This window comes from Budorcas taxicolor, chromosome 5 (assembly GCF_023091745.1).
Source record: "Budorcas taxicolor isolate Tak-1 chromosome 5, Takin1.1, whole genome shotgun sequence".
Taxonomy (NCBI): domain Eukaryota; kingdom Metazoa; phylum Chordata; class Mammalia; order Artiodactyla; family Bovidae; genus Budorcas; species Budorcas taxicolor.
Genome location: NC_068914.1, coordinates 26,009,051 through 26,026,558, shown reverse-complemented (window position 1 = coordinate 26,026,558; position 17,508 = coordinate 26,009,051). Strand labels below are relative to the sequence as shown.

At 41.8% G+C, this 17,508-nt stretch overlaps 1 protein-coding gene across 1 annotated transcript in view; it reads left to right on the top strand.

Annotated features, from left to right (window-relative positions):
* Positions 1–12,349: 12,349 nt before the first annotated feature.
* REEP3 (receptor accessory protein 3) overlaps positions 12,350–17,508 on the top strand; it is a 96,841-nt gene continuing 91,682 nt past the window's right edge. Inside the window, exon 1 of the mRNA XM_052640376.1 lies at positions 12,350–12,436. Within this exon, the coding sequence (XP_052496336.1) occupies positions 12,405–12,436 (32 nt within the window). The 5' untranslated portion in view covers positions 12,350–12,404. The remainder of the gene's footprint in view (positions 12,437–17,508) is intronic.

The following is a 17,508-nucleotide window of genomic DNA, read 5'->3' as shown; positions in this document are numbered from 1 at the left end:
AATCATGATGATGTGATCACTAATCTAGAGCCAGACATCTTGGAAAGTGAAGTCAAGTGGGCTTTAGAAATCATCACTACACACAAAGCTAGTGGAGGTGATGGAATTCCAGTTGAGCTGTTTCAAATCCTGAAAGATGATGCTGTGAAAGTGCTGCACTCAATACGCCAGCAAATTTGGACAACTCAGCAGTGGCCACAGGACTGGAAAAGGTCAGTTTTCATTCCAATCCCAAAGAAAGGCAATGCCAAAGAATGCTCAAACTACCGCACAATTGCACTCATCTCACATGCTAGTAAACTAATGCTCAAAATTCTCCAAGCCAGGCTTCAGCAATACATGAACTGTGAACTTTCGGATGTTCAAGGTGGTTTTAGAAAAGGCAGAAGAACCAGAGATCAAATTGCCAACATCCGCTGGATCATGGAAAAAGCAAGAAAGTTCCAGAAAAACATCTATTTCTGCTTTATTGACTATGCCAAAGCCTTGGACTGTGTGGATCACAATAAACTGTGGAAAATTCTGAAAGAGATGGGAATACCAGACCACCTGACCTGCCTCTTGAGAAACCTATATGCAGGTCAGGAAGCAAAAGTTGGAACTGGACATGGAACAACAGACTGGTTCCAAATAGGAAAAGGAGTGTGTCAAGGCTGTATATTGTCACCCTGCTTATTTAACTTGTATGCAGAGTACATCAAGAGAAACGCTGGACTGGAAGAAACACAAGCTGGAATCAAGATTGCCGGGAGAAATCTCAAATCACCTCAGATATGCAGATGACACCACCCTTCTGGCAAGAAGTGAAGAGGAACTCAAAAGCCTCTTGATGAAAGTGAAAGAGGAGAGTGAAAAAGTCGGCTTAAAGCTCAACATTCAGAAAACGAAGATCATGGCATCTGGTCCCATCACTTCATGGGAAACAGATGGGGAAACAATGGAAACAGTGTCAGTTTATTTTGGGGGGCTTCAAAATCACTGCAGATGGTGATTGCAGCCATGAAATTAAAAGATGCTTACTCCTTGGAAGAAAAGTTATGACCAACCTAGATAGCATATTCAAAAGCAGAGATATTACTTTGCCGACTAAGGTCCGTCAAGTCAAGGCTATGGTTTTTCCAGTGGTCATGTACGGATGTGAGAGTTGGACTGTGAAGAAGGCTGAGTGCCGAAGAATTGATGCTTTTGAACTGTGGTGTTGGAGAAGACTCTTGAGAGTCCCTTGGACTGCAAGGAGATCCAACCAGTCCATTCTGAAGGAGATCAACCCTGGGATTTCTTTGGAAGGAATGATGCTAAAGCTGAAATTCCAGTACTTTGGCCACCTCATGTGAAGAGCTGACTCACTGGAAAAGACTCTGATGCTGGGAGGGATTGGGAGCAGGAGGAGAAGGGGACGACAGAGGATGAGATGGCTGGATGGCATCAGTGACTCGATGGATGTGAGTCTGAGTGAACTCCGGGAGTTGGTGATGGACAGGGAGGCCTGGCGTGCTGCGATTCATGGGGTCGCAAAGAGTCAGACACGACTGAGCGACTGAACTGAACCGATAGCTAACTAGGCTCCTCTGTCCAAGGAATTCTCCAGGCAAGAATACTGGAATGGGTTGCCATTCCCTTCTCTACGGCATCTTCCTGGCCCAGGGATCAAAACCAAGTCTTGCGCTCTGAGGGCAAATTCTTTACCTTCTGAGCCACCAGGGAAGCTCATCTGTCTAAATACTTTAACATAATCAACTCATTCCAGCCTTACTTTCCTTTTTCTAAAGTCATATAATTAACATTATCCTCCTTTATTTTTTTTAAAGCACTTCCACATTTTTCTCTAACTGCCATCTGCAGGGTCTTGAAATACTGAAACCAAAAAAGCTATCCTAACTGCCTAAATTTCAATTGGCTCCTTTGCTGTTGTTCGGTCACTAAGTCATGTCCCACTCCCTGCAACCCCATGAACTGCAGCACGTTAGGCTTCACTGTCCTTCACTACCTCTCGGAGGTTGTTCAAAGTCACGTCCATTAAGCGGCGATGCCATCCAACCATCTCATCCTCTGTCGCCCCCCTCTCCTCTTGCCCTCAATCACTCCTTTGGAAAGAAAATGGGAAAAGAGACTATTTCAGCAGAGTTGCATCCTGCAATTTAGCAAACGGTAACAGTCTAAGATGATAGTGCCAAACGCGAACTGGTGAAAGATTTTCCCATCTCCACCTCGGCCCCCCTACCATCGCTCTCCTCTCCCAACTCCCAGGGTCTCCGGAGACCAGAGCCCACCACCTTCCTGCTGCAGCCCAAGCCCCCCAGGCCTCAACTTTCCCACTTGACCATAAGGCTCAAGACCGAGTTTGGGGACAAAAGAATAAGGTGCTGAAAGGCATCAGTCACTCTTGAAATTCCCAACTTGCTGGGGAGGTTTAAAAAAAAAAAAAAAAAAACCCGAGGGAACAGGAGGTTCTACTTCTAAGAAGTGGCAGAGACCAGGCCAGCAGGGTTGGGATAAAGTTCAGTTCTGTTCAGTCGTTCAGTCGTGTCCGACTCTTTGCGACCCCATGAATCGCAGCACGCCAGGCTTCCCTGTCCATCACCAACTCCCGGAGTTCACTCAGACTCACATCCATCAAGTCAGTGATGCCATCCAGGCATCCCATCCTCGGTCGTCCCCTTCTCCTCCTGCCCCCAATCCCTCCCAGCATCAGAGTCTTTTCCAACGAGTCAACTCTTCACATGAGGTGGCCAAAGTACTGGAGCTTCAGCTTTAGCATCATTCCTTCCAAAGAAATCCCAGGGATAAAGTGAAGTGAAGTGAAGTCGCTCAGTCATGTCCGACTCTTTGCGACCCCGTGGACTGTAGCCTACCAGGCTCCTCCATCCATGGGATTCTCCAGGCAAGAATGCTGGAGCAGGTTGCCATTTCCTTCTCCAGGGGGTCTTCCCGACCCAGGGATTGAACCCAGGTCTCCCACACTGGAGGCAGACGCTTTAACCTCTGAGCCACCAGGGAAGCCACCAGGGAAGGGGTGAAGTAGAAGACACCAAACCTACAAGCGGCGAAATAAGGGGTAGAGAGTGGCAGAGCGGAGGCCCCGAGCAAGTCCCAAGAGTCACAGCAAGAAGCTGCCCGCCTGCTTAAAACTCAGGGGAGGCGGGCAGCAAGTCATTAATAATCAAAGATTTTGGAGGAAAAATATTTTTATAATATGGATTCATAACGTAAAAACAATTTAAGCGATCTCTTGTGTGAAACTTTGGGGAGACAATGGACTAAATGACCTCAACGATCTATGGTGGATCTCACAACATCTGATTCTTTGCCTAACCAATGAAATACGTCTACCCCAGAAATATGTCTACTCCACCCTCACTCCAGTGTCTTCCTCCTTTCAAATCTCACACTCACAACCTACCAGCTGTTTTTCATTACCACCGGGATTAAAGGAAACCAACTGTATTAAAATATAGTTATCAAAACAGTACAAGAAAATGTGATTTGATAACACTGTGTGTGCTTTTTTAATCAACTCAGTAAATAATAAGTGGAAACAGTGGATACAGTGTCAGACTTTATTTTGGGGGGCTCCAAAATCACTGCAGATGGTGACTGCAGCCATGAAATTAAAAGATGCTTGCTCCTTGGAAGAAGGTGATGACCAACCTAGATAGCATATTAAAAAGCAGAGACATTACTTTGCCAACAAAGGTCCACCCAGTCAAAGTTATAGTTTTGCCAGTAGTCATGTATGGATGCGAGAGTTGGACTATAAAGAAAGCAGAGCACCAAAGAATTGATACTTTTGAACTGTGGTGTTGGAGAAGACTCTTGAGAGTCCCTTGGACTGCAAGGAGACCCAACCAGTCCATCCTAAAGGAAATCAGTCCTAAATATTCACTGGAAGGACTGATGCTGAAGCTGAAACTCCAATACTTGGACCACCTGATGCAAAGAGCGGACCCATCTGAAAAGACACTGATGCTGGGAAAGATTGAAGGCAGGAGGAGAAGGGGACGACAGAGGATGAGATGGCTGGATCGCATCACCGACTCTATGGACATGAGTTTGAGTAAGCTCCGGGAGCTGGTGATGGACAGGGAGGCCTGGCGTGCTGCAGTTCACGGGGTCGCAAAGAGTTGGACACGACTGAGAGACTGAACCGAACACAGCAGACCTACCATAGTTTCAAGGTAATGATGTGTGGTAAGTAACATTTCAAGACACCTGCAAAAATGTAATGTGATATGAAAATACCTGTGATTTCTATCCACGAAAAGTTAAAAGTGGTACAAATAATACTGTAGTTTGTTTCATATCAGTACATTCATAGCTGAAGTCTATGCTAACCTTCAGGAAAACATTAGTCGAAAAAAGGCTATTTTTCACCTTTTAAATTCATTGCCTCCTGAACTCTATTCAAAAACCTAATTTGTGAACCTCAAATCAAACCCCTGATCATTTTCTCTCCACGTTAATAGAATAGCCTCGGGATGGATCACCCTGCCTCTAATATTTCATCAAATCTATCCTTCACCCTGATGAAGGATCACAAAGGTTCATCTGAAAACAATACTCCCCTGCTTAAAATCCCTGGAAGGGTTCCTCGCGGCCCAGAGGACTGTATGGCCTTGACAGATGCGCTCCCCAGGCTCTGTTTCTCTAAAACAGTACTTCGACGAGTTTCCCAGCATTACGCTGAACTTTCTGCCATGTTCTCTTTTCTACTCGTACATGATTCTACTGAAGTGTGGGTGTGTGAAGGTCGCTCAGTCATGTCCAGCTCTTTGCGACGCCATGGACTATACAGTCCAGGGAATTCTCCAGGCCAGAATACTGCAGTGGGTAGCCTTTCCCTTCTCCAGGGGATCTTCGCAACCCAGGGGTTGAACCCAGGTCTCCCGCATTGCAGGCGGATTCTTTACCAGCTGAGCCACAGGGAAGCCTGTCATCCTCCAAAGCATCAGTGTCCTTTCCCCCAAACAGACCAATCTCTTCCTGGCCTATGAACTTCAAAATCAGTAAAGATTTTTGCCTGGCACATTATCCTGGGCTGTGGCTATCTGCACATATTCCTTTTCCCATACATGACAGTGTATCTTCCCCCAGATTCAGTGTTCCCCCTACTGCAAAAAGTGGTCTTGAGTATTTCTGAATTTTTCCAAACTGAAAATAATATCTCATATCTCGATTATAAAGTTCAGTTTACAACGGGGTTTCTTACATGTCCTTGTTTAAGTCTCTTAATAACCTTACAAAGACAAGCAGTCTAAAGGATTACCTTAATAACCCTATAAAAATAAGCATTCTAAAGCTTTACCTTTGTTTTGTAGATGAGGAAACAGAAGTCCAGTGAGATAAAATGATTAGACCTGAGCAAGTCAGTTTAACAAGCTAAAGCTGGGATTATAAAATCCAGGCTCCTTGGTACGACACTTACTGTGAACTAAAACCAATGTCCCAGGCCCAAGATAGGTGCATAAAAAGCATGAGAGTGCTTCTTTATCAAGGTGGATGAAACTGGAGCAGATTATACAGAGTGAAATAAGCCAGAAAGAAAAACACCAATACAGTATACTAACACATATACATGGAATTTAGAAAGATGGTAACGATAACCCTAAATGCGAGACAGCAAAAGAGACACAGATATATAACAGTCTTTTGGACTCTGTGGGAGAAGGCGAGGGTGGGATGATTTGGGAGAACAGCATTGAAACATGTATATTATCATATGTGAAATGAATCACCAGTCCAGTTTCGGTGCATGAGACAGGGTGCTCGGGGCTGGTGCACTGGGATGACCCAGAGGGATAGGACGGGGAGGAAGGTGGGAGGGGGGTTCAGGATGGGGAACATGTGTATACCAATGGCTGATTCATGTCAATGTATGGCAAAACCACTACAATATTGTAAAGTAATTAGCCTCCATTAAAATAAATACATTTATATTTAAAAAAAAAAACTATTCAACATGGTATCAATATGACCCTATAAGCAACAGCTTTTTTTTTTAATACAGTAGTACAAGTCCTTTGCTGTACACCTGAAACTATCACAATGTTGTTAGCCAACTATGCTCCAATATAAAATAAAAAAATTTTTAAAGTGTAAGTCCTATAATAAAATTATAACATAAAGCTAAACATTCACTAATGTTTAAAAATATAACCAGTTTTCTCTTTTAGAGTTTTTAACTACATTATTCTTATTATTCTAGACCTCTGAAATAAAAGTTTCTTATAAATACTAGTTAAATACTACACAACTAACTAGGGGTTATTACTTCCATCACTAGAAAGAGAAACTAAAGTAATAGCTTAATATTTTCAGAATGTTCCAATTTAAAACTGTCAGATAAGAATTCTCGACATTTGTTACCTGCTAATTCGTATTTATTTTTTCAATGCAATTTTCACATGTTATAACATGGCCAAGTATTTTGGTTCCTAATAGTTCTCTTTTGAAATTTCAGGCTTATAGAATATTGAGTTTTCAAGAGGATGCTGCATGAACAATAAAGAACAAAATTCAATTCAATGAAACAAACATTTATTCTTATATGTAAGGCTGGTAATGCAGGATGAGATGTGGAAGACATCAATTCCTGCTTTCAAGAAGCTTACTAGGAAGGATGACAACCATAAAAATATCTACAATTTTTAAAATATGATGTTTATATGCTTTAAACGGTACATATTACACTCCTTAGGTAAACCTTCACATAAGCAGTTGGAGCAAAAAAAAAAAATTTAAACATCCAAAATATCCTTATTTGGAATGAAAAATATACTGTATATACTACACAGAGTGGATATTACATAGTGGTGGAAATCTATGAACTACAGTCACAAGTAACAATAGGTAAGTCTCAAAAACAGGATACAGTAAGGGAGGAAAGTGTTAGGGAAGGAGAGAAGGAAGAGCGCAAAGGATCTGGAAAAAAAGGAAAGATGAAGAGCTTCTTCAAGTGATTTTTAGCAAGGAGCACATGCTTTCTTAGAACCAGGAATAATTTTTTTTTTTAAAGGATGGTGGTGGTAATTACATAAAGGAATTTCAAGCTAAGGTAAGGAGAGGGAAGGAGGCAAGCCCTGGTGGAAGGCTAGAGCTAGCTTGGTGTTGGGTATTTCCCTTTCCCCTGTTCGGTTAGGTTCAGGTGAAATAGTTTCTCCTGAGGGTATAAACTGTTAGAGTATTTCAAAGAGTATTTGGTGTATTTCAAAATGGTTTCTTTTTCCTTCCCCTGCCGACTTCCAGCAGGGAGGAACTTTTCTCCCACATTAACTGTGACGATCGGATTCTCCTGCAGCTTTTAACTCTCAGAGCTGTCGGCTTTTCTACCCTAGCATTGATCCTTGCAGAGGTTTCCACTCTGGTGAGTTTTAATTCTCTGTACTGCCTCTCTCTCCAATTTGGGAGGACGTTTATGACCTCATTTCTCTGAAGCATATAAAAAGAGCTGTTAATTTTTTCAGTTTGCCCAGCTTTTTACTTGTTAGAACAGAGTGGCAACTCCTAAGCTCCTCCTTACATGCCAGACTGGAAACCAGATATTCTGAGTTTTGCGATATGTTTTTAATTAATGGTTTTTTAACAAGTGCTTTGTATATTAAGAATGTTAACCTTTAGTTTTACGAATGTTTTTCCCCAATTTGTCATTTGTCTTGAAATTTTGTTTATATTGTTTCTGACGACATAGGAGTTTTAAATTCTTAAGCAATCAAATCTTATGAAATTTGCCCTTTTGGTTTCTGATTTTATGGCACGCATTGACAGGCCTTTTCATTATCAAGATTACATTACCTTCACGTGTTGTCTTTTTATACTCTAATGGTACTTTTGGATTTTACATTTACAGTTCTTATCCATCAAGAATTACTTTTTCTTCAGATTTTATTAAATGGCTAGCTGGCTGTCACAAAATCATTTACTAAATTTTACATCATGTCCCAACTGATGTAAAATTCTACTTTCATCTTAAATACCTATATACAACTCTTATTCAAGACTTGATTCTCAGTAAACAAAAACCCAGCAATAGAGATAGGCCTCGTAAGGAAGTGGACAGCTGAAGACAAGTGATAAAAGAAGATTAACTTTGCATTGTTCACCCTTTCGAATTTTATTCCATGTGCTTCGAGCCACCACTCAAAATTATCAACAAAAATTGTTTAATGTTCTGCTTAGTGGACATAATAGAATTACCAAATATTTCAGTTCTCTGTAAATTACATCATAACAACCCAATATGTACCTGAGCAATACCTGAAATCATAAATCTACCTTGATTTCAAACCTGGGAACTATGACTTAAATGAACAGCTGAAATACCTGAAATATATCTAAACTCTTCATCACTGCAACCAATGCTACCACCTCAAATGTGTAACAGCCTCAGATATGTGCATTCCCTAGACCCAGATATTCCCTAGACCCAGCCACTGGCAGATGCATTTTGCTTTCTTCATCAAATGTTGGCTAGTAACTATCAAATACTTAATTCAGAATCTAATCTTTCTGTTCTAATGCAATCCAATTATGGCATTTTCAATATTATTTCTTTATAATTTGATTCAGATGCCAAAACTGGCCTGTTGTAACCATAATACCATAAAGCAAACTGGCTAACACATAAAAAAATTCATTTAGCCGCAGATGGAAAAACAACAGATTTTTGTCTTTTAAGTTATTCTCTTTTAGATCCTCATGTCATTTTCTAAACAACTATTAAAGGTAGACTATACTTTTAATAAACTATAAAAGTTAGTGATTTTACCCTTTCTATACATAAAAATATTTTCAAGCACTTGAAAATACTCCTCCAACAGAAATGGGAAGGTGACCTAGTATTCAGTTTCATTAGTATACTCATTAATTATATAGATTAGATATTATCTCTGTACTCTGTAATTCTCTTACTACCTGCTCTCCGAGGTACCTTCCCACTCTTTTTTCCCCTACAAATCAGCTACTTTAACATGTAGGAGACACATATTCCACATATCTCCCAGGAACTGGAAGAAAAATCAATTCTTTTTAATAGTCTAATTACCCTTACTCTTTAAAACCCCTTGCATTTGATTACCATAATATTATCCTCACTTAACAGGAAACATAGATACACTTGCCAAACATCACAGGAATGGCAATTAGAAATAGGTCTCCTGATAGAACGTCCTTTGCCCTAAATATGCTGCATCCCACCATGATTAAACACAACACCCAAAGAAAAGAGTCTTTGCAGAACACAGTGAAGGAAGCACTCAAATGAATATTAACAATATGCTTTTTAAAAAGCAATTAAGTTTAGTATTTAAAGAAACAATTTTCCATCTTCTAAACAAGAAATGGTCTCAAGTATGCCAAGAGACCACCCTTTAAAAGGCAGCAGGTCATGTATTTCCTTTTCTCCCACGTCTCCGAGCCTTGCCTTACATCATGAAGCACTAATCTAATGGCCATCTATTACCAGATCTCAACTATCAAGGCACAGCCCAGTACACCCACTACTAAAATCTGGGTTCTTCTCATGTAAGGCAACTCCTCAGATGAAATAACAGTCTGTTTAGACTAAGAATTCTCAACCAAATCAGGCTTGATGTTCCCCTTTCATAAAATATTTTCCAGCTTCTGCTTTAGCACCCAGAAATGAAATTAAAAACAATCTCCCTACAGACTTCAAACAAACCCATGTATCTATCCTAAATAAAATATAGATGGAAAAGTGAAATGAAAATCATTTAAAGTAAGGTATGTGTTTCAGCATGTTAATCCTGAAACAAAACTGAACTAGAAAACATACAAGAGTAACTACCAGCTAACCATGACAGCTATGAATACAAAGTACTTTGTGACACAATTTTCCAAAACTGCAAACAACTCCTGATCAAATTGTGAACAAAACAAATCTTTCTTTCACAAGTTGCATATAGAAACAGACACTGGAAAATTCAGTAGCGGTTAAAACCATGCCTTATACATAAAACAGAGGTTCTAGGTTCAGATAAGCACAAACATTACACAAATGTCAGGCAGTGTGTTCTTAAACCTTGCAAAACATGGGAACATTCTTTGTTTAGAACAGCCTGTGCACCTTCAAAGAGTATATACCATCCCTGGCTCTCACCCATCAAATGCTAGTGGTTAGCCTTAATCATTCCAACAATCCCCAAAAAATACCTCCCAACCTCCCCCCGGAGGGAGCCTCCATCTGGACCCACTGCCTTAAACACATTTCAACTCTCAAAGTATAACGTAAAGAACACTCGGGAAATATGAGTTCCCGTTCTATCCCCTCTAAGTTATGTGGTCGCTGACACTGAGTTCTCTAAGCCTCAGTTTCCAGTGTGCTAAACAGGAATAAATTTTCACCTAGGCTCTGAGTTGTAAAAGTTTTAAAAAACATTATTTGGACTTTTACTGGGTAATTACTTTATCCTAGAGAATAGGGAAACACAAATAACTAATATACCACACCTGCCCTTAAACATTTGACCACTCAGTAGGTCAGACCTAGGTGAAACACAACCACAATATAAAGCAGAATGACAGGCATTAAACAGAAATTCAAGTAATTAATTATGGGGGCCTGGAGAAAATGAATAACTATGAAAATCAGAACATCAAGTCCAGGCATAGGCATGGAGCATGAAAACATAGCTTGGTTCAGAGAAGAACGGTAAGGGAAAAAATACATTAGAGACTGGAAGGGCAGGAAAAATTAACAATGTAAAAACATTTAGGATCAGTTCATGGAGGAATGTGAATGCCATTCAAATACTTTGAGTTTTATTGGGCAAGAGAACTTTTTAGAAAACTGGTGTTTATGTGGCACACCTGATTTTCAAATAATGCTGAATAATGGCCAAAAATGATTCCAGACAAATGCAAATTTTCATCATTGAGATCCCTGAAATTAATATATACGTTCTTAAAATGCATAAATAAGCAAAAAGAGCCTCAGTTCAGTCCAGTCACATCCAACTCTTTGCAACCCAAGAGTACAAAGCCTACCCAAGAGTAAAAAGGAGTTTCCGATTTCATTCCTTGCATAACAAAAACATTACTAATGTACTGAACCTGGGACCTTAAAAAAACTCAGGATAATCTCCTATTCGTTTTTTAATTTTCTCTCAAACAAGTGGCACAATTTTATAAAATGTATTTAGCATACTTCATGTCACTCTTGGAAGGCAAGAGGTAAACTGCAGTATTACTGACCTCTTTTTACTACAGGGAAACTGAGGAACAAAAAAAATAAATTACAGTATGGTCACAAAATAAACTATTTCCTAGACCTTTTAATCAAAGGCTTGAAGCCCATGTTTCATCCTTTATTCTTCGTACCATCTGAACACTAGAATTATCTTTTATTACCATCTTAACAGGAAAAAAAAAAGATGCGAATTAAATTTCAAGATCACTTCCTCGATTCGGTATTGCCACCAAAAATATCAGAGTTTAAATTCTACCTCCTGAAATTAAGATACCTGCAAGGTGCGAGCAATAACCCAACTTCCCAAAAAACAGACAGCTATAAATAGTAAGACAGGTCAGGAATCCTAAGCCCAACTTTTACTCTGAATATCTGGCAGGTCAGAGGTGTGTTTGTAATACAGGCTTTGCGGATGTTGTGATGGGACGATGTCGTAAGAGGCCCAGAACAGTGGTATCTACACACTCACTACTGCAAACTTGAAATCCAAGGCTTTCCTCCTCTACCCCTCCCTGCATTGCACCACAAACCAGGAGACTCCTGACAGGCCTGTACAACGATTCTCCCGACCTCTGCCTGAAAATGCGGTACTTTGATGATGTCCAGGGCCTCGGTGAACAGTGAGAACACCGATGTAGCTAAACGCATCTCCAAATTTCTCCTCTCCAGAATCTAGGGCCTGGTCCAAAAGGATTCCGTCAGACAGAGTTTCCACGACTATCTTGTTTTTCACACAGATATCAACAACCCTCACCCCCAAGTCCCCTTCCTCAGCCTCTCCCACCCTCTCCCGTCTACGCCTCGTGGACGTTCTGGACAAAGGAGGCAGAGCAGGGAGGTTAGAGCCAAGGATCCAGGCCGCAAGGCCGTCCGGCGCGGGCAGGGGTCCCGGCAGCCCAGCCCCCGGAGCCGGGCAGCCCAGACTTGGCCTCGGCCAACGCGCCGCCGCCGCCTATCAGCGGAGCGTAGGGGCGGGGCTGGCTGGCTCCGCGGCGGCTCCGCAGGCGGGCGGGGAAGGGTGGGGGGGACCGACCGCCGCGCAGCTCCGGCCGCCGCGCGCAGACACCGGGCCCGGCTCCCGAGGGCGCCAGCGCGGCCCCGGGGAGTGCGAGGAGCCGGAGGGCGCGCGGCCTGCCGTTGGCCGCCTGGTCCGCCACCCTCGGCACCCACCCGCCCCCGACGTGGGGTCCAAGCCCCCGGGAAGATGGTGTCCTGGATCATCTCCAGAGCCGTGGTGTAAGTGTCGCTCACGGCGCCCCTCCGCCCCCACGCGAGGCCCGGGAGGCCGGGGGTGGCGGCAGGGGCCGGGAGGAGAAGGGAAGGCCCGGGCCCGGGCCTGGGCGGGGTGGGCTGGCCCAGCCTCGGGCCTGCCCGGGGTCTGCGAGCCCTCGGCCTCCTCACCCTAGTCCACGTCGCTGCGGGGCTCCCTGCGTCGGCCGAGGGCCCGGCTGCTGCGGTGCGGCCGGACTGCGTGCGGCTCGTCGGCCCTGCTCCCGCGGCGCTGGGTGGGCAGGCGCGCAGGGCAGGCGGCGCGCGCTCCCTGCTCCCTCTCCCCGCGCTGCGCGGCACCGCCCTGCGGGCCCGGGAGCGGCGCGCCTCGCGGCGGCGCCCTGCGCAGGCTCCGCAGAAGCTAAGCGCGGGAGGCTCGGCGATCCTCCTGAGGATTTCGTGGCAGCGCCGAGCCTTTGTATCGTGCGTTGCGGGTCTCCCAGGGCCGCTGATTGCCTCTCGGTCACGTGTGGTAGGAGGAGAGATTTGTCTAAAAATCCGAGACCGCTCCCAGCTCAGATCCCTAGGAAGGGTCTCAGTTGCCCCGAGATTTACAGCTTATCGAGAAAGGATCTCATTATTGAATGGTGACACTCGCCTGCTCGAACGGATCCCAGAATTTGGCCCTGTCGTGGTGGATATATTTGCAAAGGGATTGAGAGATTGCAGGTGCCTGTTGCCTTTGTTCAGATTATCCATTCATTTCATTGTGCTTTTACCGCTAAGTTACAGGCCCATAAGAAAAAAATTAGTTGAGTTGTGGGGTTTACTCTGTAAAGGTTGGACTACAATTTAAACTGATTTCCTCCAATCCTTCCTGACTTAACCCCCACCTGGAACACGGGAAGTCACGAAGTAAACAGCAGTGACGTAGTTATAGCCAGGGGCCCATGTATTCATTAATCATGATCTCTGTAGGAGTATTATCTCTGTACCTTTCTGAAATGTTTTCAGGTGGCAGGCCTCTCCGATTAGCTTTATAATGTGGAAAAAAAGAACATTGCCAGATTGCTCATTTCTAAATCAGAATTAGCTAATTTTTCTGTTGTTTTGTGTTTTGGTTTCTTTTGGGTTTGTTTTGTTTTTTCTTTGAGAGTGAATCAATTGCTTAGTAGCCCTGTTTAACTTTCTCTACAGTAGCATTCAAGATGTGTCATTTGATGGTCTGAATGCAGTTTTTTTCTTCCTCGGTATAGTTTTTAATTTTAAGCTTCAGAGGATTCATCTGTACCAAACTAAAATTCAAGAAATAATACCACACATGTCTTAAGGTTTTGTTTTTTACGGTTTGTTTTGTTTTGTTTTGTTTGCCTTTGGGGGCTTTCTTTTGAGTCTACGTTTTCATAACACAGACATAACTTTCCTAACCTAGTAGATGTCTATCAATTGTTGTGTCAGTGCCTGGAAAATCAAGTATCCAGTTAAGATATTGTCACGTTGTTTTGTTTTTGTTTTTATTCTCGGGGTTCCTTTAACCAGTTCTTTGACAGAAAATTGTGAAGCACTCATTTAATTTACATTCATCAAAGTCAGATTTTTGTTTTTGATCATTAATTATGAGTATGAATGTCTTCTATGTGCTATCTAGAACACAAGGGTTAATAATGTATGACCAATCTTAATGGAACTGACGGTTGCAATACCAGATACCTGCAGGACAGGGTGAAGTCTGCTGAGAGTTATACCCAGAACTATAGGGTTTAGACAAGTAAAGGATTGCATCTGGTTGGAGAATCAGAAAAAGCAAGGGAGATTACATTTGAGATGGGCCTTCAAAGACGGACTAACTGTAGACAGCCGAAGATGAAAACGGAGAGGATTCCAGATAAACTGGTCACTGTGAGCCAAAGAACCGAGAAGGGAAAGCCTGGGTTACTGAGGACTTAGAGACCGGGGAGAAAGAAAGCTGGAAAGGTAGGCTGGGGCCCGTTTTCAAGGAATATTCACGGAGAAGTGATAATTATTATTAGGCAGCCATGGATTTGCTTTAGAAGATTCTGTGCCTTAGGTGAGATGGTTGTGAATGGTGAGACTCTGAAGATGGGAGACCCCTTAAGGAGTTCCCTAACTGGAGAGAGGATTAAAGCCTGCAGTGCTAGAATTTACAGAATTAAAAGTGCAAGGCAAAGGAAAGGGAGATAATAGTGAGGGAGAAAAGGTCATGAGAATGTATTTATCAAGTGTCAGGAAGTTTCTCTCTTGAGCCCTTGAACTATTAGCATATTAAAAAGCACACTTGCCAGGGAATATAAGCATCATTATATTTTGTCCCTCTGTTCCTCAGTTTCCCTTTCTCTAAGCACTGAACGTTTTCTACTCCCTTGATCACACATAAGAGTAAGTACATGAAGGATCAACCCCAGGGTTTATACAAAGTTGGAAACCTTTTCACACTCGCAGATAGAATTTACTGCATTCTTTCGAATCCTCAGGAACAGCCAACTAGTCCTGAACCTAAAGAAGGATCAGAGAGTTCTCTCCATATGAATCTTGGGCAATATGAACCTTGGGCGATAATGAACAAGGAACACAAGGACCCTCTTTAACCTGAGCTCCCTGAGTGCGTGAGCACTTTGTCCCTAGCCCGGTGGCAGACCCTCACTAGGAAGAGCACCGACTTGGTAATCAGCCCTGGATGCCAGTTAATACACCCGGGCAACATACTAAATCTGTGTTTCATCGTCTTAGAAATGATTATAATATTTACTACTTAAAACTGTTGTCAATATTTAATTTAACTAAAAAACACGAACTGTGCCTGACATTTGTTATGCGCTTGAACTTAGTATATAGATAGAGTTTTTTGTTTTTATGAGGGAGAGAAGTTAGATGGTGTAGCAAGAAATATCATTGGACTGTCGTCTTTAATATTATCATTGAAAACCTGGAATTTAGAACTAGCTTTGGTTGTATTAACCAGATACATGACCTTTAGTCAGTTCTCACTGATTATAGACCTCTGTTTCTTACTCTGTAGAGGTAGAAGGATCTGGTAATCTCCAAAATGTTTTGCATAGCTGTAGCATTCTGTGATGCTGTAAGGATTTTCATTTTTTTCCAATCTGTTTAAAATTAGCTTGCTTTATTTTTACAGGCAAAATTGAAAGGTTAGTTAGCAATTATTAAGGGATAGTAATCTGAGACTACCAGATGATATTATATGTAATATAATACGTGATACCCATAACCTTCTAAAACATGATTCTTAGAGGTTGAGGGAAATCCCATTTTTCTGATTTGTGTCTACAGCATAGCTGGTCATTATGATCAGGACTGAACACAGATTGTCTGAATTCAAATATCAGCTGTGCCATTTAGTATTGACTGTTGCTTACCCCATTGGATTAAATGTGTTCACATACATAATGTTCATTCTCCTCCATCAGGTAGATAGTAAGTATTCAGTAATGTTAGTAGTTATTATGAGAACAAGAAAGAACATATTCACCTACAGTCTCAGCATACTGAACATTTATTTTCAGTTTACATTTTTCTTTGTCTTTCTGTGTAGGTTACATAGTGGTAATTAACAGTATAGTAAAAGTAATTTTTACACTGCCGTTTATTGTTATATGATAAGCATCTCCTACATTGCCCTGAAATCTTATATCTTCCATTTGCTCAGGCCACTATTCATAATTTTCATAGCCATTCTTTGATCTTTTAATTACCCTTTTAGATCATTTCTAGTATTTCATTATCATGGGTAATGCTATAATGTAATTATAATGCTGAATTGGACATCATTTATGTATACTTTTTAAGTAAATATCCAAGAGGAGTATTTCTGAGTCAAAGGTTATAAATATTTTTGTGACTTTTGATGTCAATTTCCAAATTAGTATCCAAAAAATTATTAATACTTTACACTACCACCAGCAAGATGTGAGTACTGTCTCGATCACAGTGTAGCCAGATTGGGAAGGTTTAATTTTTTTTATGTTTTCCTGCAATTCATGGGGTCGAAAAGAGTCGGACACAACTGAGCAACTGAACTGAATGAATATAACATTGTTTTCTTCTGCATTTTTCTTATTAGCATTAATATTTGTCCTAATATTTATGTCATATACAAATAATCTATGCACTTTACCCATTAATCTCTTGGCTACTTAATAATTTACTAGTTTGTCTGAACTCCTTCGATTCAGTTCAGTTCAGTCCAGTCGCTCAGTCGTGTCCGACTCTCTGCAGTCCCATGAACTGCAGCATGCCAGGCCTCCCTGTCCACCATCAACCCCCACAGTTCAAAGTCACGTCCATCGAGTCGGTGATGCCATCCAGCCATCTCATCCTCCGTCGTCCCCTTTTCCTCCTACCCCCAATCCCTCCCAGCATCAGAGTCTTTTCCAATGAGTCAACTCTTCGCATGAGGTGGCCAAAGTACTGGAGCTTCAGCTTTAGCATCATTCCTTCCAAAGAACACCCAGGACTGATCTCCTTGCAGTCCAAGGGACCCTCGAGAGTCTTCTGCAACACCACAGTTCAAAAGCATCAATTCTTCGGTGCTCAGCTTTCTTCACAGTCCAACTCTCACATCCATACATGACCACTGGAAAAACCATAGCCTTGACTAGATGAACCTTTGTTGGCAAAGTAATGTCTCTGCTTTTTAACATGCTATCTAGGTTGGTCATAACTTTCCTTCCAAGGAATAAGCGTCTTTTAATTTCATGGCTGCAGTCACCATCTGCAGTGATTTTGGAGCCCCCCAAAATAAAGTCTGACACTGTTTCCACTGTTTCCCCATCTATTTGCCATGAAGTGATGGGACCAGATGCCATGATCTTCGTTTTCTGAATGTTGAGCTTTAAGCCAACTGTTTCACTCTCCTCTTTCACTCTTCATTACCTAATAAATTAACCTTGAGTCCTATATAATGCAAGTGCGTTTCAAAATCTAACTATACTTCTGTTTAGATATTTTAAATTATCCAGAGAGTTCATAGTTTTAATGCAGTTTAGAGTTCAACTTGTTCATTTTTTATTTTGTGATTTTTTCACTTCTAAATATAAAATATTTACTCCAAATATTTAATT